The sequence below is a fragment of the Lytechinus pictus genome, chromosome 9, assembly GCF_037042905.1.
Source record: "Lytechinus pictus isolate F3 Inbred chromosome 9, Lp3.0, whole genome shotgun sequence".
Taxonomy (NCBI): domain Eukaryota; kingdom Metazoa; phylum Echinodermata; class Echinoidea; order Temnopleuroida; family Toxopneustidae; genus Lytechinus; species Lytechinus pictus.
The window spans coordinates 7,531,503-7,555,852 of NC_087253.1; the positions used below are offsets into that span (position 1 = coordinate 7,531,503).

Here is a 24,350-nt window from a genome sequence, read left to right on the forward strand (position 1 = left end):
AAGGTTCCCCAGAGCTGTTTACCATTGTTCTCTTCAACCATTTCTTTCACACAATATTTAAAGAAAAGAGTTGTCAAAGCTGTTGTACATGTATAACTTCACATAAATATATATATATATATTTCTTTTTTTTTTTTTTTTTTGGGGGGGGGCGTGATTCATCAATCTATACATGAACTAAAAACCATAAATATTTGTTTGGCTAAAATTCCTTTCTCCTTCCACTGATTGTCTTTACCCCTTAGATATGTGTTTGTGATAAGCGATATACAATCATCGCATATTTTTCATAAATGTTTAAATGTTTAATTCCATACAGCAAGTAGGTGCATATCAGCTGTTGAAATTTGCTTTACCGTAGGATGGTATCAAGGTAAGGAAGATAGATTAATTTTCATAATAATTCCACTGTTACTTCTACTACTACTACTACTACTACTACTACTACTACTACTACTACTACTACTACTACTACTACTACTACTACTACTATTACTACTACTACTACTACTACTACTACTACTACTACTACTACTACTACTACTACCACTACTACTACTACCACTACTGCTGCTGCTGCTGCTACTACTACTACTACTTCTTCTATTACTACTAGTAGCACTACTGCTACTATAACGACGAAGACAACGAGGATAACAATACTCATAGTTGTAATAGTAATTGCACTAACAACAATAGTGATAATTATGATAGAACATAATCAATACTTGTATATCAATATAACCAACATTTTTGCTCGCGTATCTTATATAGCCAGAAACTGCTAAGAATATTGAATAATGTTCATTTATTTGGTATAAATGCATCACATATCCTAAAAGTTGACTTCACGCTTCGCGCTAGCAATATCTATTTATGCCATGCGAGATACACTTTCTTGTAAGAATAATGCTAATTAAATGTACCTAAAACTCCACTCAAAACAAAGAAATCGTTTTAACCCTAACTAGGCGGGGCTTTTTTGGCTGTTCTGAGGCCGGGGGGGGGGGGGGTGATTCAACCCCCCCCCCCCCCGATATCTCAGCCGCCGATCTAATTCACTAAATGAAGCTCCTAGAATGCAATTTTTTGGTAAAAATATTCTTTGTAGCATTCTTAGCAATCGCAATTGAAAAAAACTTCGGTTTGGAAATCTATTTCTTATGCATTTTATTGTATTATGAAATTCTTATGTATTTCTATGTTTTTCAACCTTTTGTTTTTCTTTGTTTTTTTTACCAGATTTATTGCTCAACCTTTTTAAAGCATAATTATGCTAAAATCAATTGATTTCAGCTGTTTAAAATAAAATAATCATATCTTTAGAAATAAAATGAGAAAACTCAATTTGCGTTGGCTTTGTAGACAATATCAAGTTTTGGAACAATTTTTGGTCTGACATGCTTGAAAGAAAAATATGGTATTATACTTTTGTATGTGTATATGGGTGTATTAATGTTTAGTTATATTATGTATGTGTGTGTATATGTATGCATTTATGTATCTCGCATCTAACATTTCATCCAAGATTTGTATTTTTTTTGTTTTTTATTTTGAATACCTCGTTGTTACTATATTATGTTTATGTTGTATTATTATTTTTTCTTATGTTTCTTTGTTTTTGATGATGATCCTTAAATATCAGGATTTTTTATCAATAAACTTTTGAATTTGAATTTGCATTTATGAAATGCTGCGTAATTTCGGAATCGCGTACCCGGGCGTCGTAAATTTGGTCTCAAAATGTGCGCGAGACTTATAAAAAAGTATATACTCTGTGAGTTGCGCGGTCAAAAAATTTCGCGCGGCGAAATGATCGCAGAAAATGTTGAGGGGGGGGGGGGTGTTGATTCACCCTCCTCCCCCGGCCTGTTTAGAGTTAAGCCGCCGATCTGGGAAAGATAAATGAAAATATCCCCCCACCTCCTTTGGAAATAGATGAAAAAATGAAAATTCATATTTTATTGTTCGAAATAGACATAAAAATGAAAATACTCAGAAATTTGTTTTGCCCTCTTGATCGTGGACCCGGCAGCCGCTGTGCAGCGCAAGATCGCCAAGGCTATACCCCTTTTATCGTTGAACGCCAAACAGGGTAAAAAGGGTAGCAGCAGCTCCCCTCATTTAACGTCTTTTGGTCTGACGCGGCTGGGATTTGAACTCCCGACGTACCGGTTGTGAGACGGACGCTCTTCCAACTGAGCCAATACGCTGGTCAAAATATGGATCGCTTTATATACTGTAATAGAAACACTACTTGCGTGTTTTGCACCTGGGGCCGATTGCACAAAAGGGTCTCTCCAAGGACCTTTTTTCTTGTCCCCCATCTTTTATGATGTGCTGTATGCGAGATAGATATGAAATGTATAGCATAAATTCGTTAGGTATTTGTATACAATTTCATGACATATCACATCATTTTATGAAAAAAGATTTTCTTAACTTAAACGGATGAGTGAATATGTTTGCAGGTAATTTATTTTAAACGCGTTTCACATGGCGCATCATAATAATTGGGCGACACGAAAGACGGTTCTTACAAAGACCCTTTCGTGCAATCGGCCCCTGGACTCCAGCAGGGACACAAAAGGTGGATTTAGCGCCCTAGTTACTATATAAAGATCGTGATTCACACTGTTTTGTGAAACATGCAAAATAAATCTTACCCCCCCCCCTCATCTGTTCCCAAACTTTTCTTATGCCCCCCATTAGTTTTCAAATACTGGTGCCACCACTGCTAGGAGTGATTCCGTTACTTAGAAGAGCGACAAAAACATTATCACGTGCTCCCCTCTCTCCCAAGGACAATTTGTAAATGACCTATACCTTTAAAATTATTGTTCATACGTCACATTCCGAGTAACAATATAAACTATAATGCCTTGAATAATGATGAAATGTCATTAAATTTGTCAAAAGTGGCCCCTCTTTATTACAATTAATTCAATACCCCACCCCTGCATCCCGGCCTGTCCCATCAAACACACTTTCGAAACGTTCAGATGACAGAACTTGAGCAAATTACTGAGTAACAAAATATCTTATATATCTGTAACTGAAGTCCAAAAGAAAATACCGATGCGACATTATGCGTTAAGAATTGCGACGTTATGCAATAGTGGTTCGGGCTACGAAATTATGCTTTGACTGTGACGCTATGCGAAAATCATCCAACGCACAATGTCACTCTCACAGTCAAGACATAATGTTGTATTTGCGACACAATGCGTTTGTTCCATATCATCGGCTGTAACATGCGTCGTTGAATAGAACATCTTTTTCACCTCTTGCGAAATTTCGCACCATCGAACTCATGCATTTTCTCTATTTGTCAAACATTTAACGTATTTATGAGTTTCTAAAGAGCTAACATATTATCATCTTGCTTTTGCCTTTTTACGCACGATAATACGTTCCTGCCATGTTATATTTTGCCTTCCCGCGTGGGTCAAGCGCCACACAATTCGGATCACTTTATTGATGAAGGACTTTTTTACGCCTTGGCTAGGATTCGAACCCATAACCCTCTGTTGTCCCTGTTTTCGATGATGACCTCTAAGCCGGTCATTATGATTTGATGAGCATCTTCAATAGATTTCCAACGCTCCAAAAAGCGTCTACGCAGTAGTTGCCGAAAGTTGTTAATATAACTGTCTGTGGCCCGTACACTGTGTAGCAATATCTAAAGAATTATCGCGTGTACTATAGTTTTATTAACTCGCTTCGGTCTACTTGTAATTATTCTGTTATTCATGAAAATTTATGTGATTTGAAATGCAATGGCACATAGTCTTTTATAAACTTTAACTGTAGGTTTTTTTAACAGGCATCTAAACACTTGCTTAAACTGATTGTCCAGGCTGGAGATTTATTTATCTTAATAAATAAAATTCACAGAGCAATATGCTGAAGATTTAATCAAAATTGGATTCCAAATTACACATTCATTGAATTTTAATGATTTGCATTGTTCCAGTGAAACCGTTCTAGGCATGTCTTTATGAATATTCATTAGGTGGGCTGTTGATATCATAACCCCACTTGTTCTTTTTGTATAAAATTATCTTAATTCAACATTTATCTACCAAGAAGCATATCATTTAGATTGACAACTGCATTAGTTATCTATTGCCGCAACTTATTTTATCATAATGGATACGCGTCATGTACACATGTATGAAAAAATGAAACATTTATTATTGCATGTAAAAAAATAAGAAGAAATAAAATGGGGATGTGACTTCATCAGCCTACATAATGAATATTCATGACGATGTCCATATAACTGTTTTCAAAAAAAAAAAAAAAATCAATAATTTTGTTATTTGTTACCCGATTTTGATGAAATTTTCAGCATTTTGCTTTGTGAAATTTACTCTACTCTTTTTAATATAAATATTTTCAGCCCGGACCATCCCTTTAAGCTATTAGGAGACATACGGCCTAAATAAAACCAAAGTATTACAGTGCACGAAAAGAAAAAAACAAAAAAACAAACGCAGTCAACAAGTGGCATACAGACTGAGTATGAAGACAATGACATCTTAGTTTCTCAAGTTAAGTTGACTGATTTTATAGTTCAAATGTTAGTTTGCTGAGTGCGTTCGAACAAGTGTGGTAACAACGTGTGCAATTGTGATTCGTGACAGTATATCTTGGATAAGAGCGTATATTATCACTTGATTTCATCAACAGGTTTAATATGTTTACCTACGCCAGTCAAGCCCGTTCCTTCAACAGTAAGATGCATGTAAGTCGACACACCTGTATTATAAAAAGGAAGGGTAACGCTATGATCTTATTGTAACAAATTACATTTATTTCGTTAACGTTACGTGGTGATTCGGTAATACTTGTAGCATTTCACCTATGTGCTGGGTCACATACCCCAACAGTTTTTTTTTTTTTAAGAGGAATGTTTCTTACGAATGTACGCAAGACGTGATAACGCGACTAAACGTTGCAAGCCGTGTTTGACCCCTTGCACGAAGCCGTTAGACTGGGGGAAATTGATTAAACAGAGCCTCAACCTGAGTGAGGATAGATCGCATAATCAATTCTTGTTCATTTATCAATTGTATATCTAATTTTCAGTACAATAGGTTGAGACTAAGTCCCATGGAAACAAGACTCCTAACACATTTATGAAATTGACTGCTTGGATGTTGTCGTTTTTATTTACATGTATAATGTTTTGCACAAACACAACGAAAACAGACTGATTCTGTATATTGTTAGGACAGGAATTTGTCTTCAATTCAAAAGAAAACAAGTAAAAAAAAAAGACTCAAAGGCAATTTGTAAGATGTCATTTACTAAATACCCCCTTTCTGTAATGACGCAATGCATCGATGAAAACTATTTTGGAAACCACATATTGGTAATGTCTACAAAATCATTGCTCGTAATGCTTTTAGCCTTGGTAAAATAAAACACTTCCTACCAACACTATTTTTGTCGGGTCAATATACAGCCCAAAATACCACTACCACAAACAAACTGTAAGAAGGGGTTTTCGACTACTTTGGGCATTATTTGAACTTTAGACTAACATGCTAAAAATGTACCAAAATCTGCATCTGTGAAAGTGGTTATTTTTCAAGATGGCATCCAAGATAGCTGCCATTCATTAAAAAAAAATCAATTTCTCAAAATAAATTTGTTTTTATGGGTCCAAAATTATGGAATTCTTTTACAAGTGATATTCTGCAATGTACATGTTGGTCGATAAATGTTGAAAAAGACTAAATCCATTTCTTATAAATGATTACTGGATTATTTAATTCATCAATGTCTATTGTAATAGTATGTTAATCTCTTATAGTATATTTCAGCTATGATTATATGCTACCATGTCCACTGTATAATAATTATAAATATGAAAAAATGAAAAATGAAACAATTGAATTGAATTAAAAAATGAAAAAAAAAAATACAGTGCAGTAAGGTTACAGCTGTCCGCAAGACTCTGCTGAAGCATAAACATTTGTTGCTGGTTCTTAGGTGGGACAAATGTGAAAGTGGTTATTTTCAAGATGGCATCCAAGATAGCTGCCATTCATTGAAAAAAAAACAATTTCTCAACATAAATTTGTTTTTATGGGTCCAAAATTATGGAATTCTTTTACAAGTGATATTCTGCAATGCACATGTTGGTCGATAAACGTTAAAAAAGACTAAATCCATTTATTATAAATGATTACTGGATTATTTAATTCATCAATGTCTATTGTAATAGTATGTTAATATCTTGTAGTATATTTCAGCTATGATTATATGCTACCATGTCCACTGTATAATAATTATGAATATGAAAAAATGAAAAATGAAACAATTGAATTGAATTAAAAATGAAAAAAAAAATACAGTGCAGTAAGGTTACAGCTGTCCGCGAGACTCTGCTGAAGCATAAACATTTGTTGCTGGTTCTTAATAGGTGGGACAAATGTGAAAGTGGTTATTTTCAAGATGGCATCCAAGATAGCTGCCATTCATTGAAAAAAAACAATTTCTCAACATAAATTTGTTTTTATGGGTCCAAAATTATGGAATTCTTTTACAAGTGATATTCTGCAATGCACATGTTGGTCGATAAACGTTAAAAAGACTAAATCCATTTATTGTAAATGATTACTGGATTATTTAATTCATCAATGTCTATTGTAATAGTATGTTAATATCTTATAGTATATTTCAGCTATGATTATATGCTACCATGTCCACTGTATAATAATTATAAATATGAAAAAATGAAAAATGAAACAATTAATTTGAATTAATAATGAAAAAAAAAAATACAGTGCAGTAAGGTTACAGCTGTCCGCGAGACTCTGCTGAAGCATAAACATTTGTTGCTGGTTCTTAATAGGTGGGACAAATGTGAAAGTGGTTATTTTCAAGATGGCATCCAAGATAGCTGCCATTCATTGAAAAAAAACAATTTCTCAACATAAATTTGTTTTTATGGGTCCAAAATTATGGAATTCTTTTACAAGTGATATTCTGCAATGCACATGTTGGTCGATAAACGTTAAAAAGACTAAATCCATTTATTGTAAATGATTACTGGATTATTTAATTCATCAATGTCTATTGTAATAGTATGTTAATATCTTATAGTATATTTCAGCTATGATTATATGCTACCATGTCCACTGTATAATAATTATAAATATGAAAAAATGAAAAATGAAACAATTAATTTGAATTAATAATGAAAAAAAAAAATACAGTGCAGTAAGGTTACAGCTGTCCGCGAGACTCTGCTGAAGCATAAACATTTGTTGCTGGTTCTTAGGTGGGACAATAATTCTAATGATGTAGAGATGTGATTCAATCAAAAAATTTATCTAGAGTCGGATGAAAAGTTCTCTGATGCTTGAATAATTACCAACTTTTCTTGATTTCCCGATAACAGGAATCCAGACGAACATACGCAGACCAATCTTCCTATACCTAGTTTGATAGAAGAGTTGTTAACTACGATAAACGAACTGAAGTACGCATCGTCTACTTTGGAAAATGATTCTATAATTGCTCTAGATAGACTTACTTCTCTCCTGACTAACCTTGATGGAGTACGTCTTCTTCCAATGCATATATACAACCGTCAAAACCAGGCTACAGTCTTGTGAGTTCGCATTAAGTTCGAATCTAAAAAGCTTGATTTTTTTTCTTTATAAATCTTCTGAAATAACATTTTGCTTAGATTGTTGAAATATTGATATACAGTTTCCATAGATATAAATGTTTTAGAATTTTTAGGGCTTGCTAAAGTAAAAAAAAAAAATAAATAAAAATATATGAACTAGAACGTGAAAGAGTAACATCCGAGATGATGGCCAGTGTATTATATTATGTGTGTGTTTGTTATATTTATATATGTGTGTATGTGTGTGGGAGGGAGGGGGGGGGCTAGTCCAAGGAAAATAAAGAGCAAAGGAGAGAAACGAACAGGATAAGAGTAAAATATTATATTGTTTCTCTGTTATTCTGTCAATATTATGACGAAATCTATCACAAACGTGCATTTTTGTAATGATCATGTCAAAATTTTTGCTCGCTCGCTTCGTTCGAACACAACTTTTTAATGATTTTACGCAGTACGCCATGTCGAGCTCCCTAAGAATTATGGCTCAATGCGCCTCTGTACTTGTAAATATACATTTAAACATTTACATGCTTTGGCAACTGTCCCCCTTGCACCCGATGCAACTAACATTTCATAACTATATGATAGCGAATTATAAAAAACCGCTGCCATTCTTTAAGTAATCAGAACTGTGGTTAAACTGCCAATTTGTGCTTTTAGGTTGTTAATGATTCATGAATTGCCCCCCCCCCCAAGAAAAAAAAATCAAGAGACAAATTAATAACTCTACTTCATTCAGATGCAAGTTTTCTGCCTTCGACAAATTTAATTCATTAACTTAAATCTTTACCCATCTTATCTAGTATAGTTATTGCACCACTCGATCTACTAATTTGAAAACAGCAGCGAACTTCAAGATTGCTTTCAATAAAGCCTTGGAACAAGTTAGCATTTAGGAAAACAGAGAGTAATAGGTACAAATATACCACATTAACATCGCGTTTCTAACGAAAGAGCATACTTGTTTGCCCATGATATACCTTGCGAAACCTCTATTACATTCCGAAAGGGCAAAAAAAGTAAATTGGGAGTTGTACAAGTGCGATGTCACCTATATTTATTGGTCAGATTGACAATGGGAGTATGTCCATATCATTAGTGATGTCAATATTTAAGTGCCCATAACTCCCTTAATCCTTGTTCATTTTTCTCAAACCTTTATTGATTTTTTTCTTCTACTTTCATCTTTTCATACAAGTTATTCGCAGAATAATTCCTGCTTTACCGATCGGATGACGACTGCCATTCCTAACTCAAGATTGTCCCCTTTTCCGTATTTCCCTTTCTCCGCAGGGTTCTGTACGGTGTAAATTTGCACCACATTGACGACGATACTTTCAGTGGATTTCCAAGCCTTCGTACACTGTAAGAATTAGTATACCTTAGTGTGTACCACTTCCACGGAATAAATAAATCGGAAGAAACTGAAGCCATGTTATCATTATCGTCACTGTACTAATAATTACAATTATCATAGTCATTTTTTCTTACATGAAAAGCAATGTGTGTATGATTGCCTTGTGTGTAGGGGGAGGAAAATACGGTATGGCTGGATGCATAAGACTCCGTAAAGGCTTATACTAATCAGTCGGGTCGCATGGCTGATTTGCTTGTTTGAAGTGTCAACACATTTGTCCAGTACACATTATTTAAGGCACTTGCCTGCTTAACCGAAACTCGAATTCCAATTTAATGTTATTTTTCCAGCGTGTTTGTCCCATTGACGACACTGTTAGAAAAAATCCCATCGAAATCCCCCCCCCAAAAAAAAAAATAAATAAATCGCCAATAATCCCAACCCGAGTGATTTTGCGCGCGCACGCGAACCGACTGATTAGGATAAGCCGTCCGAAAGGTACTACATCTAATTCTTTTGATCAAAATGGAAATATTGGTGATAATATTCAATTCAAATTTAATTCAATTCAAACTCTTCTTCATTCGCATAAGAAATGCTCATACACAGATTAAATAAAATACAATATTTTCTTCTTCTTCTTCTTCTGGAAACAGTACAGTCCATCGTCTGGTGTATTGTCGTACTGGTGAATTTTCCAGTTTACGTTTGAAAAAAAAAAGAAAAAAAAGTAAATATGGTAAAGTAAAATGGCACACACAATTTACACTTTTCGTAAAGGCACAGACTGCGCTCATCTGAATAAATCAATGACCAATTGACTGTAAATCAAACTGTGGGCATAAATTTGTTTTTTACTTGTTTTACGTTACTACAGTCCATTCCGTGAATTAATCATTCCAAGCTAAACATTGATTTTGATTTTTTGTATCACGTTTTGAAACTGAAATCTTAACTTTCATGACTGTATATCATGAGGGGGAAAAATCATCCTACTATGTGCAGTGGAGCATAGGATTATCTTGTGTGTGTGTGTGGGTTTTTTTTTTTGGGGGGGGGAGACGCAATAATAAATTTCCCCCATGAACAAAGGATAATCTTCTGCTCCGCCGCCCACCTATCTTGCTCTTAAGCCCCCATCACACTTATTCCGAATCAAGCAGAATTGGCCTGAATGAAAGGACTATTGTTCGACCACCAGTCGGTCATTTAAATATACTTCGAACACCGTTCGAAAATACCCCTCGAATGTTTTGAACATGACCAAAACCTTCGGGACGGCCAAAAGAAATGACAAAAATATTTTGAATGGACTCAGAATGCAGTCAGAATATTAAGAATGCGCCTAGAATGTCCAAGAATGTAGCACGAATTGTTAATCTGACTCCATTGCGGTTCATTTTGACTAGTGTATGATGATTCACCAGGTCAATTTACTGAATTTTAACCCCAGTTTGGTGAATTCATAAGTTCCTCCCAAAAATTTCTAGATTTTTTAAATATTTTTTTGTTCCAGCTTCTGCTTGATTCCTGCTGATTCCGAATAAGTGTGATGGGGGCTTATTACTAGTTTTGTTTTATAGCACTGGCTTGAATAGATAATAATGCATTTTTTAGTCAAAGGTATATATGGAAACCTAAATTATACATCTACGATTATTTTATTCTGCTTTCATAGCGTCTTAGCGGAGAACAATATTCAAGAACTCCACAATACAACTTTCAGCGGTTTACAACTCTTGCAATTGCTGTAAGTTATTTTTGGCAATGAATGATTATTATTGTCATGTTTTGCTTTAAGTTAAATTTACAAGTATTATCTATGTTCTTGTTGCATTTTATATTTTCCTCTGTAGTTCCCAATCTTACGCATCTCCAACGAAAATAAATATATATAGTAAAATTTGATTAAACAATATACATGAATGGTATGATAGTAATGTCCTAGTAATGCACAATGTCGCAAGCAATGACATTATGCGATGATCAACCAACGTATAATGTCACAGTCAGCGCATAATGTCGTAGCTTGAACTACTATCTCACAAAGTCTTGAGTCTTAGTGCATAGTGTCGCACCGGTATCTCATTCACGATTTGAGTTACAGATAAGATATTAAATACGTGCTCACTCAGTAAATTGTTCAAGTTCCGGCTGTGAACTGAACATTTTACAGATGACTTTGGTGGGGTAGGAGAGGATGCAAGGGGTGGGGGGGGGGGGGGCAGTATTGAATTCATTATGTAAAAGACAATACAATGGTGCATATTTTTAATCTACATGACTTCATGCACTCTCTTGCAAAGTAAGGCTGCGTTTATCCGACCTCAAGCCAGAATCGTGATTTGAATCATGATTGGAATCATGATTCAAATCACAAACATGAATCACAATTACTACAGAATCAGGGTTTAGACGACCTTCGTTCCAACGCTGTTTCTCCTCGGATTCGGACCGATCCAGTGCGCATCACAGTGCGCAGTTTGACCCAGGAAGTATAGGTCAACGTTGGACACTTAATTGGAGGTCGGCGACGTACATGTGATGTGACAACGTGGGGCGCGCGCCTTGGCAAGAACCGGAAATAGCTCGACACAATGACGTCATATAATCATGATTCAAATCACGATATCGTTTATCCGAACATTTTCGTACGTGATTCTGCAGAAACGTCTTTCCAAACGCCCTTTTTTTCGTAGTTCATGTTTGTGATTCTAATCATGATTATATTCAATTTCGACTAAACGCAATCGTGATTCTGCAGAATCGTGATTTGAATCATGATTGGAATCATGATTATAGGGTAAAAAAGTGGCGGATAAACGCACCCTAAGTTAAATCGGAATCCAGCCTTGGCCATAAAATGTTGTGTTGGGAAGGAGAAAAATAAATTGAACAGAATGGTGAAAGTTTGAAAGAAATCGGACAAGCAATAAGAAAGTTATAGCTGCTTTAAAATTGAGATCACTAATACTATGTAGATATCAAATTGGCAACTGGGTAAGTAAATTATGACAAGGGGCAAGGACAACTTTCCCATAGGCCATGTACTTCATTATCAGGGATTTGTGGTTTTCTCCTAAGTACCCATTCCCCTGGGGCAGTAATCTAAATATAACCCTGGTAGTATATTGTTTTATGTCCTCATGAAAGAAAAATATTATTTGAAATAAAACTTTTGGGAAAAATGACATTTTAGCCATAATATGTATTGGAGTACATGAAAGAGTAGTCCTTGCCTTACATCACTATGACATCCCATATGCGGCCAATTTGAAGTCTCCATGGGTATAGTGATTACCAATATTTACAACTTTTAAAAATTCATAACTTTCTTGTTGTTTGTCCAATATTGTTCAAACTTTTACCTATCAACTTGTCTGATTTTTGTTTTCCTTATAAAAACAAGTTTTTATTTGGGTTGGATTCCCCTTTAAGTTACCTGTACAGCAATACGCGGGGATGGAGGGTGATTTTTATTGCGTTTCATTAGTCCACACAATACATTTTGTTTAAAGTCCAACCCATCCTCCTGAAATGATTTCGATACCACCCTCCCCACCTCCTATGTATCTTTGGTAAGGCATTTATTGTCATCACCAGGTCCCTCGGAGAGGGACTTAAGTCGTCCGTCCTCGGGTTGCTTGCTTGCAATAATTCATCTCTTGATAGCAATCAGGTAGAAATTATCACGATCAATCGTACTATTATGATCATATCACAAAGTAATTTGTAGGTATATGTTCCCAGTTTCTGTCACCTTGTCTCCTTTATTTATTTCTATTTTTATTTTCTTCTTTAAAAAAGTATCAGAATGGGGAGGGATCACCCGGTACCCCCCCCCCCCCCCCTCATTGCCAGACCAAATGGTTTATCTTACAGGTTAAAATGCATTGCTGTTATGGCCAAAGTAGGATATATTCTTATCCATTCAATGCTCTGTCATCAACATTTGGTAAAATTATCATTCTTATTAAATTTTGATTTTCCGGCAATAATGTGAAACAAATAAAAATATAATTTCATGCGTGTGTATCTGTGTATTTTAGTATTTCTAAACATGTTTAACCTTTGTTTCTTTTCTAGAAATCTTCGACAAAACAGGATAATCTCTGTCGAAAATGATTCGTTTGCTGACTTGAAGAGTATTTTGTTTTTGTAAGTATAGAAGCCTGGATATTTCAGGAGGTGTGTGGGGGGGGGGGGCGTAAGTCAAGAAAAAATTGACTTTTGATGATGTTTGGTATATGAATGGTCCACATTGTAATCAGTATAGTATTGGGAGTGTAGCTTCATTTGAAACGTATGTTGCGATCTTAATAAGCAAAACGTACATATCTATACATCCAACGTAATGTATAAAGTTGATGCACGTGGGTCATAGCGTTTCCGATAAAACAACTTGTGTATCTCGTTGCGAGCGCGAAGCACGAGCTAAAAACTTCTCACATTAAGACCTAAAAACAATTGTGCACTTTTTCTTAATAATGACAAAAAGAGGTCTCTTCCTAAATAAACGAGTCGTTGGGTTGAAGACTTGTTGATATTCTGATCCGATACGTGACCCTTTTTAACTGTTTAGAGAAATATTGTATATTCTTACCTTAAAATTTACATCCTAAGTACCTTTTTGTGACCATGAACATGATGAAAAAAATAGCACGGGTAAAACTCTGCATTTAATCTTGCACTTTCTAAATACTCAATTTTGAAAAGGAGGACCTTTAAGAACTGGGTTACACGCTCTGAATACGGGCCTGTAAAGTGGGGTGTGTCCCTTTCCAACGGAGCTTTGAGAGAGTGTTGTCTTGTCTACATGCATCCCCTTCCCCCTTCCCCATCCCCTTTTTCTGACCGAGATGAAAGTCTCAAGAAATTGTCATGAATTCTTTAAGTTCTATATTCGTGTTTTTTTATTATTTAAGGGAATTAGCTAATAACAGCTTAGTCCGTGTGCAACCTGGCGCCTTTACCGGTTTGATAAATCTCAGAAGCCTGTAAGTAATTAAACTCATGTTTTATTTGTTATAGTAAACAATTTTAACATTGTACTAGTTCCTTTGAATCAACAGCTCAAAATCTCGATTTCATTAATATGGACATTTCTTCCGTTTTCAGATACTATCAAAATCTTTATTCAAGTTTAACCACTTTCTTTCAATACCAGTTATTTGATCAATTACACACGAATATTCCCAAATCTGTTTTGGTTTATAACATCGTAGTGAAATGTATTAGTATGTTCCTTAACGATTTAATGGATACCAATAAAGTATATTTTTATATTTAATTTGTATAAAAATTTCCGGTAATGTAGGTTGAGGGGGAAACATTTGAAAAGGAGATCTAAAAAAACTTGAAAATGCAAGTGAGATTACTGTCTTCCAAGCCATGGACTTTTATTGTAAATCCCATCTTTATTTCATTCTATGTAATTTTCTTCTTGGCACTTTGTTATATCAAATTATAAATTGCTTTGAAAAATACACATGAAGGTCGTATTTTGTTCAACGAGCGGGCCTAGCGACTGAGAGACTCGGGATAGAAATAGGAAAAATGAAATTGAGAATGTCACGTTGTGGTATTCTTAATGAAATTTCATTTTAAAAAGTGAGATTTTGTCTATTGGATTTTTTTTCATTTGTGTTTTGTTCTATGGGGAGGAACCCCCCCCCCCCCCCGTGAAATCAAAATGAAAATTATGTTTATCTATGATTCAACAATGCGGCAATGTTTTACGTACACACTAAGAAATAAAGGTTCCAAATTGAACGCCGAAAGGTTGATGCAAAATCAGCACCTTATGGGTTCAAAAATTGAACCCCTGATTTGGGGTTCAAAAATTGAACCCTGCGGTTGGGGTTCATTTTTTGCACCCTGCGGGTTCAAAACTGCACCCCTAAATTTTAAATTGAACCCCTAGGGTGCAGTTTTGAACCCACAGGGTACAAAAATGAACCCCAACCGCAGGGTTCAATTTTTGAACCCATAGGGTGCTGATTTTGCATCAACCTTTCGGCGTTCAATTTTGAACCTTTATTTCTTAGTGTGTATATTGTAACTATGTAGCGTTCTATCGGTCGTAACTATGACATAAGCAACATGCGTTAAGATTTTCGATATCTTGTGAAAGTGGAGGTCTTCGATCACACCCCCCCCCCCCTCCTCGGTCTATGATGCAATAAACTACCCCAACCTAGTTACGGTTAATTTAGAACTGAACACCACCTTGAATATTATCAACTCGATTCTGTTTATAAATTTAAGATTCAAAATTGAGATCATGAGAACGCAGTCTTTTACCTGAGTTTGTCATGTTTATAGCACAAATAAGCTAGCAATATTCGCATCCACTGGATTACAGGTTGATGTTTGATTTTCAGCACGAGAATACACTGTCTCCGAAACAGAAAATACATTTTCAATCCCAACGACAATATATTAGGGCGCCAGTACTATGTACATACCACCACCTCCATATGATTTACTACATTTTTTTTTGTAATCTTGTTTTTAATCTTTAGGGGACAGGCCCTTTTCAGAGGAATCATATGTAATTTAATTGTCATAATTAGGTGCGTTATCGAAATTGATTAACAATATAAAGTGACTAAGGGCGTTTAATTGACAATTATGCTACAGCTAAAGAATGAAATAGATGCTAAACTCGATAGTATGTAGATCGCAAAGATCAAAATCACACAAAATTAAAAAATGCAGTAACATCAGTAGCGTATCTAGCATCAACTAGGGCCCATGCACAAGCATAATTTCGTCACTATTGTCCCGACTCCCGAGACCATTAGGCCCATAAAATGCTTTTTAGGACATATAGGATCTGATGCTGGATATGTGTGCCTGAACATAAACAACGTCCTTCTTCTTTTAAATTTTCTCTACAGGCTTTGGTGTCCAATTCAATTCAATTCAATTCATTGTTCGATTGTCCTTAAAGTATTATAGCATTATCAATTAATCTTTAATATCAATGTCGTTGACAGGGGTCTCTCAGAGAACAAAATTCGTCGGATCGAACAGGGTTTCTTTTATGGTATGGAGAGTTTACAATTTCTGTAAGTGTTTTACTCCAACTTTTTTCCCTTTTACTTTTCCTGTCGACCAATTTTCTTTTCCCGGTATAGTATCAACAAGTTAATGAATGTTCCGAGCAAATGCAATGATACAATAGTAGTTTTTAATTTAGAATTGAGTTGTTTTATGAGAAAATTTTAGGGACACGAAAAAAAAAGGATTCTAAAGAAAAACTACATAATTGACTAATTGATGAAATTAATGTTATATATTCAATTTGTATCTTTTTCGCAAATTATTGATAAGTCTAATTTCCATTTTTTTTCTTTTTACATACGGAAGTAGGACATCAATCTTGCTCCTTGTCAAACATTCAATATGAAATATTTTTTTGAGCTATTGATGACAAAACCCATTCATAATATATTTTTTTTCCAGTTGAGATATTATAGACGTTACTATGCATCACATCCCACAAATAGAACAAAGACTGATGCTTCTCTACGTTTGACGATGTTCATTACTGTTGTCTATACATACTAATTTTGAACAACAATTTTAAGATATTAGAAAAATAATGAATCATTATTGAAAATTTAGATTTTCTTTTTATGTAGTATTATTAGTAATATGTATTCCAGCGAGTTATATTACAAATCATCCTTTATTGTTTTATTGTCATCACATTCAGGTATATGGAATCAAACAACATTAGCGAGATCGAGGTCGGCTCGTTTTCTGAACTAAGGAATCTTCAACTATTGTAATTTTTCAATTTATTAACGATTTCCAGAATAAAAGTATGTTATACCATTAATCTAAGAATGTTTTAATCTAATGCATAATTTCATTCAAATCGTTGGCTATCAAATTCGTTAATATCCAAAATGTAAACGAATCATTACTAGATGAATGATTACCCAAACAAGGAAACATTAAAGTGCATCTAGCAGACCACAGTTCTCTTGTATATATAAACAAAGTTTTTTTTTAATGGAGGTAAACCGTAGAGTAATGTTTGTTTAAAGACAAAATAAATTCACAAATGACTGTGATAGAAACTGAATGAATTATCTTACGTAAAATAACTATACCTCACAATCATCTGTATTTATGCAATATAATAATTAAGTAGTATAAAGTAATATTTCGAATATCAACGTCATTTGAAACAAATGTATAATACCTCTCAACTGATAATGCGCCTTAATTGTGCGTATTGTGTGCTTCTTTTCAGAAATTTGTCGTCTAATTCCATTCAGCACTTGCAACGCGGGATGTTTGCTGGTCTCTTCTCTCTTTCATATCTGTAAGTACAAATGAATTAAATCGACGTTTCTAAGGCAGCATGGAAACACCAATTACATGCAATACTTTCAGTCTCTCCCATACTTGAGAGACGTTTTTCAACATCCAACTACGAGAAGTGTGCTTGCTCGCACGCTTCGCTTGCTCCCATATTGATATGAATGGTCAGCCCAACTCCAATTCAGTATAGTTTATACCACACCAAAACAATTCAAACATCACTAAAAAAAAAAAAATCGCATATGCCTTAAATACCATTACCTACTATGATATATTACATGTAAGTACACGTTTTATGTACCCCATATAGGAAGGACGTTCAGTGCCCCCCCCCCCAAAAAAAAAAATAATAATAATAATAGTAATTATTATGATGATAAATAAAAAAAAGAATGAATGAATGAAAGAATGAATTAGGATTAACAATAAAAGAAATTAATAAATAGAATTAAAAATATGATAATTTTCTTCTAAATATATTACTTACCCCCCCCCCCCAGCTAAGGAGGAATTCACGGCAATGCGTTGGGACAGGCCTATCCGAATACCGAATAATGTTTGTTGTATGCCCTTCTTCCGAATTCCTTTATCCTTGATATCCATAAATTCATTTTTTTCGGTATTATTTCATTTTCGTCTTGCCCCCCCCCCCCCTCCTGATTGCTTGCAAATCACTCAATGTGAAAAGCGCTGATGCTTTTTTTAAGCCTGGAACACTGTGATTGATCCGTTGAGATTACATTTAAAAAAAAATTGTAATAGTATTTTATATGATTATTCCAACCTATGAAATTTGGAAAAGCGGCGTAAACGCTGAAATTGAAATTTTGGTCTATTTCGAGCCTCCCTGTAGGAATACCATTTTATTATGTTTTATTTTAATTTTTCCTGATTTTTACTTCTAACTGGTTTTATGCTCAAGTTGACAGTGTGTGTGTGTGTTTGTGCGTTTTTTGGTTTTGATGTATACAATATACAATAACAGTTTTAGGAGGCTGCACCCTAGAAGCTCCGCTTTTTCTTAGCAGACTCTTCCGTTTCTAACATGCTAATATTGATACTCGTAACTGTAATTTTTGTACGTCGAAATTTGATATGTTTCATTGCCTAAATATCTGAATTATTGTACGAAAAAAAATATTTGAAATGGAAATAAATGAAATGAAAAAAATAAAGTGAAAATGAAAATTAAATTCCAATTCGAAATGACGTCATCTTTGGTTGCGACTTTAAGCCGATTAATACTTTTCTCGACCACAAGGCTTGCAACAAATTAAAAATATACATTCTGCATCCCTAGCGTTATGCGAATTTAAGATAACAAGGGTCCTTTCTTGGAAGTTTCTTATTAATTGAAAAAATATATATTTTTTTATATGCCGTTGTATTTCCTTTTTATTATTTTCCTTTAATTTCCGTCGCAATTTCCTTTTACGACATGTGGGTTTCTTCTTTCCCCTTTTTCAGTGATTTGATAAACAACCACATCCAATCCATTGATGGCTTTACGTTTGAACATATGGCGTCTCTTCAGTTTATGTAAGTAATGTTACCCCGCCATTTATTTTTTCCATTGGATATAGTGTGTTTGGTAATAGCAGTAGTAGTAGTCGCCTTGAATGTAGTAGTAGTAGTAGTAGTTGCTGTAGTTGTAGTAGTAGTATAGGAAACCAAAACCCAAGAAGAGAAGTAATCTTATTGGAAAGAGTAAAATTAGAGAAACAATTAAACAAAAGTTTCATCAAAATTGGTTATGAAATAAGCAAGTTATGGAAGTTTAAAAACTTTTGTTGTACTTTCTACGAGGATCCTCAAATAGGCAAACATGCTTCAAAATTGCTGATTTTGTAGACAACTCTCACCTTGTTTTGTACACACATTTTCCTCATTATGCTTCAAATTGAATCTTGCCTCCTGCTGAGCACAGCATATGTCATGGGAAAATATGATTTACACCACATATGTCAATGTCAGACAATTTGTGTATAAACCGAATAAAGAGTTGTCCACAAAATCTGCCATTTTAAAACACGTTTGCCTATTTGACGATCCCCATAGAAAGTACATCTATACTTTTTAAACATCCATAACTTGATGAAACTTTTTTTAACTGTTCCGCTTATTTTACTCTTTTTGATAAGATTCCTTATGTTCTTGGGTTTCGGTTTCCTTTAAATGTAGTAGTAGTAGTAGTAGTAGAAATGATAGAAGTAGTAGTTGTAGTAATAGTAGTAGTAGTAGTAGTAGCAGAAGTAGAAGTAGTAGTAGTGATGGTAGTAGCCGTAATATAAAAGTAAGAGTAGCAGTATAGTAGTAATAATACTAGTAATACATGTAGCAGTAGTATAAAGCTAAGAGTAGCAGTAGTATGTAGTAGAGGTAGAGATAGTAGTATCGACAGTAGCAGAAGTGTAGTAGTAGTAGTATCATGAGTAGTAGAAATAGTAGTAGTAGTAGTATTAGAAATAGTAGTAGTATTAGTTGTAGTAGTATCAGAAGAAGTAGTAGTAGTATCAGAAGTAGAAGAAACAGAAGTAGTAGTAGAAGTAGTAGTAGTAGTAGTAGTAGTAGTATCAGAAATATGAGTAGTAGTAGTAGTAGTTATAGTAGAAGTAGTAGTGGAAGTAGTAATAGTAGTAGTAGTAGTAGTAGTAGTAGTAGTAGTAGTAGTAGAAGTAATAGTAGTAGAAGTAGTAGAAGTAGTAGTAGTAGTAGTAGTATTAGTAGTAGCAGTAATATATAAAAAAAAAAATATGTAGTAGTAGTTGTAGTGGTGATTATATAGTCATACATGTAGCATAAGTATAAAGCTAAGAGTAGAAGTAGTATGTAATAGAGGTAATGATAGTTGCATTAACAGTAGTATGAGTATAGTAGTAGTATCAAAAGTAGTAGAAATAGTAGTAGAAGTATAGTAGTAGTAATAGTAGTAGTAATAGTAGTAGTAGTAGTAGGCCTAATATTAGTATCAGAAGTAGTAGGAACAGTAGTAGTAGTAGTAGTATTAGTAGAAGTAGTATCAGAAGTAGTAGAAACAATAGTAGTAGAAGAAGTAGTAGTAGTAGTAGTAGTAGTAGTAGTAGTAGTAGTAGTAGTAGTAGTAGTAGTTGTTGTTGTAGTAGTATATTTTGTTGTTGTTGTGGTAGTGGAAGTAAATTCATGATTGTCTATCAGCTAATGAACCTCATTTTTTTGTATTGGCTTTTTTTAAATCAGATTCTTCCTTGGTACTGAACTTGGAGCCGTTAGCCCTCATGCACTGACTGGTCTAACATCATTGGAGAAAATGTAAGGAAGCACATATTACACCATTCAGTGATTTATTTACCATTCAGTGTATTTACATATATTCATGAGCTCACGCTTCGAGACTATGGGTCTAATTTTGTACACTATATTTTATTTCGTGATCCAACAAAAAATCACTTTATTCACTGTTTAACCAATTATGTAAGCACCTCTGTTCCTATACTTCACACCCGTAGCTGCGCCACGTACCCAAAATATTCCATTAATCTGCAGTAAAATAGATATAACGAACGACTGGAGAAGTAAGTGTGGCAGCTAGATTCAATGTTTAAAACAGCCCCGCTCGCGAGAAGCTACGTCTAGTATGGTAGTGACATGGATCTCAATCCGAAATGCCACAGGTTCGAGGCACTTGTTCTACGTGTCTAGATCCCCCTGACCACCCCCTTAATAGTTGGTGACATTGTTTTGTCATGGAAAAGGCTACTTTTGGATATGATAGCAATATTTATTTAATTTAGCTTATTAGACTATCGTACCAGTGGTTTTTAATAGTCGCTTGTGTCTCGATGGCAAAATTGCTGGTGAAAAAGAAATTCGAAGCCAGCATCGTGACCTAACAAAGGGGGGATAAACCTTTCAAACTTTATTTCTATCAGTATAGATACTAACCGTGATATAAGTGTAGAAGGTGCATATGGTATTAATACCTGTAGTGTGGATCACTCTAAGCCTTTTCTTGTTCATATTTTACCTGGAACTAATTGTTGCCCAACTAACTGATACACATACTCAATCCAACCCGAAGATTTTAAGAGTTCACCTTTATTTTGATTTTACTCAGGTCTACATCTGACAATCGTCTATGTTGTCTTCTAGAAGATAATGCTGATTTCACCTGCGCAAGGACATCACAGACCAGTCCTTTGGACACCTGTAGCAGGTTATATCCAAACTTGGCCTTGAGGATTGCAGGATGGGTCATGGGTTTGCTGGCTCTAGGTGGCAACGGCGCTGTTCTCTTTATTCGACTTAGGGATAGGAAAAAGAAGGTTTCCAGAGTTCAGAATACATTTATAGCTAGCTTAGCAATGGCAGATATTCTGATGGGACTATACATGATTATTATCACCTCTGCCGATGTTTACTATGGAAATGAGTTTTATCTCAGCGCCCCTCAGTGGCGAGGATCCCAGCTGTGTCGGTTTGCTGGTTTCCTTGGCTTTCTGTCCAGTGAGGCTTCGATCTTGACCCTGACCTTGATAACCGTTGATAGGTTCATTTGCATCATGTTTCCTTTTAGGCCAGATCTGAAGATTGAGCGCAATAGTTCATTGATTCTTGTCGGTGCTGTCTGGGTTTTCACTATAATGTTAAGTCTGAGTCTGGTAATCATTACATCATACAGACCGGATGTGTATGGCCTCTCCGACGTTTGCCTTGGCCTCCCTCTTCATGTCGAAGCTGCAGACACAGGGGTATTGGAGATCACAGGAAATTTCTTTTTTGAGTATCAGGTAAATTTCGTGGTCACAGACAACAGTTCCAGGCCCCCATGGCTATTTTCCCTTATAATTTTCATTGGTTTCAACCTTGTTTCATTCACCTTTATCTTGATCTGTTACATTATGATCTTCGTCAAGTCCTCACGATCTTCAGCGAAAGTTCGGAAAAACAGCTCCAGTAAGCAAGAGACCAGAGTGGCTGTTCGTATGGCGATGATCGTTGCTACTGACCTCGTCTGTTGGATGCCAGTCATCATCATGGGAATCCTTTCTCAGACCGGTAGCGTCACCCTTGACCCTTCTCTCTATGCCTGGACAGTGATTCTCATCGTCCCTATCAATTCAACAATAAACCCTTTCTTATATACCTTTATGGTTCACGTCGATGACCTCATAAAGAAACGAAGGAATCAGAAATATGAAACCTAAATAAAGATGTCAACTAATATTCTATTACACTCAAAGGCTAAAGATCCAGCGTTGCCTGAGTTTGCTATAGTCATGTATATAAGTTCAAACTACATTTGAAAGATTTTCAGATTCATAGGGACTAGTAATTATACTCTTTGCATGGCGATTCCAAAGATTCAGTGAAAAAGTTGTAATTGACGACGATACAGGTGTTCCAGCCCTTACATTGTTGAATTGATTTTTTTTTTAATATGAATTTAGTACATAAATTTTGTTTTCTAGTGTAAAGTTCGAGATGAAAGTAATTGATTTGCCGAGATTTATATGTCCTAAACATAAAAAATGAGTACAGTAGAATTGTGGTTCTACATAAGGGGTCTTGGATATTAATTCAAAGGAGTACAAACTGCACAATGAATGTAGCTGAGTAAAATGTTCATAAATATAACATAGCTCAATTAATACAGAGAACATTCTACGGCATTTATTTCTGAATAATACAGTTAAAAATTGTTGAGTTCTATTTGGAAAATCGTCCTTATTTATTACCTGAATATGATCGGGACTAAATAACAATCAAGTTGTCCCCTTCTTTCACAATGAATGCATAATTTCCACCCTATTTACACTTCATATCCCGCCTAAATTATGAGAAAAGGTAAAAAATTACGGCAGTGTAAGTTTGTATATACACTGTAAAAACGCTTTTTAAAATGCTAAGCATGTTGTTTAAGCCTGTCACTCTAACAACTACTGTTTTGATTAAAAAAAATATATATATATGTATGTATATAGATAATTACAAGTACATTTCCTGTATTTGTTTAACATTAGACTCTTTGCAACACTTATCTAACATCTACCACCCTCTCTCCGGGATGTTCTTGTTTTTATTCATTTTTTGTTATTTTTTTTCACCTTAGGACTTATCTAAAAATTCCAAAAGATATGTATTTTTTATGACAATTTTGCGTGTGTGTATGGGGGGGGGGGAGCTCTTAAAAAAAAAAAAAAAGTCGCACACGTTAAAAGATTTGACATTGGATCCGCGCCAAGGGTATCGAAATGATTCAGATGAAAATTATAATAGTCCTAACATTTTAACAAATTTCATCATGTTTCAAAGGCGGTCTTCTCGTACTTACGAGGAAACCGAAACTGAGAGAGCTGTCGATTACCTATAACATTTTGTATATGTACATGTATCGTATTTATGTATTTCGATGTTCAATGTTTGTAACCGCTGAGACATAGTTTTGCTATAGAGAAAGTAGTTATTGTTATTATCATAACTTGACCCCCCAACAGTTGTAGCTCAAACAGAAGTTTTATATGTCTCGACCATTTTATGCTATAAATGATAGACATTGATATTTTAGACAATCTTTCTTTATGTAAGATACCAGGCGCTAAATAATTTTATAAAATTATTTCTTCAAATGTTATCACTTAGACATGTGGAAAGGAGGCATTACCTACATGTACGTTACACCATATGAAAGAGGAGACTCTAAGCTTTACAATTATAGGTCATGTATTGAAACATGTAATACAGATTGCGCAAAATCAATACATATTTTCTTTCTTAGGCCTATATCTTTATTAAAGACTGAAGGTTGCAAGTGCTGATGTGTATAAATCATTATCGTGACTCAGTATTGTTCAAATTGAAAAGGGTGATCTATTGATAGTGATTCAGTACAGAGCTGACACCCCATGCTCAAGAACCTGTCGAATATATTTACAGAACTCTGTTATTATGTCGTTTTCCGTAAGATTGTGCTTTCCTGTTCCCTATTTTTGTTCAAAATAAATAAAGAGTCTCATTTCATATTGT

General features: G+C 34.7%; 1 protein-coding gene across 1 annotated transcript in view; it reads left to right on the top strand.

The window, feature by feature from the left end:
- LOC129267823 (uncharacterized) overlaps positions 1 to 23,277 on the top strand; it is a 37,827-nt gene extending 14,550 nt beyond the window's left edge. Inside the window, exons 10-22 of the mRNA XM_064104590.1 lie at positions 320 to 373; positions 4,696 to 4,750; positions 7,418 to 7,630; positions 8,945 to 9,016; positions 10,687 to 10,758; positions 13,095 to 13,166; positions 13,934 to 14,005; positions 16,010 to 16,081; positions 16,732 to 16,803; positions 17,278 to 17,349; positions 18,816 to 18,887; positions 20,565 to 20,636; positions 21,442 to 23,277. Of these exons, the coding sequence (XP_063960660.1) occupies positions 320 to 373; positions 4,696 to 4,750; positions 7,418 to 7,630; positions 8,945 to 9,016; positions 10,687 to 10,758; positions 13,095 to 13,166; positions 13,934 to 14,005; positions 16,010 to 16,081; positions 16,732 to 16,803; positions 17,278 to 17,349; positions 18,816 to 18,887; positions 20,565 to 20,636; positions 21,442 to 22,531 (2,060 nt within the window). The 3' untranslated portion in view covers positions 22,532 to 23,277. The remainder of the gene's footprint in view (positions 1 to 319; positions 374 to 4,695; positions 4,751 to 7,417; positions 7,631 to 8,944; positions 9,017 to 10,686; positions 10,759 to 13,094; positions 13,167 to 13,933; positions 14,006 to 16,009; positions 16,082 to 16,731; positions 16,804 to 17,277; positions 17,350 to 18,815; positions 18,888 to 20,564; positions 20,637 to 21,441) is intronic.
- The last annotated feature ends 1,073 nt before the right edge of the window (positions 23,278 to 24,350 follow it).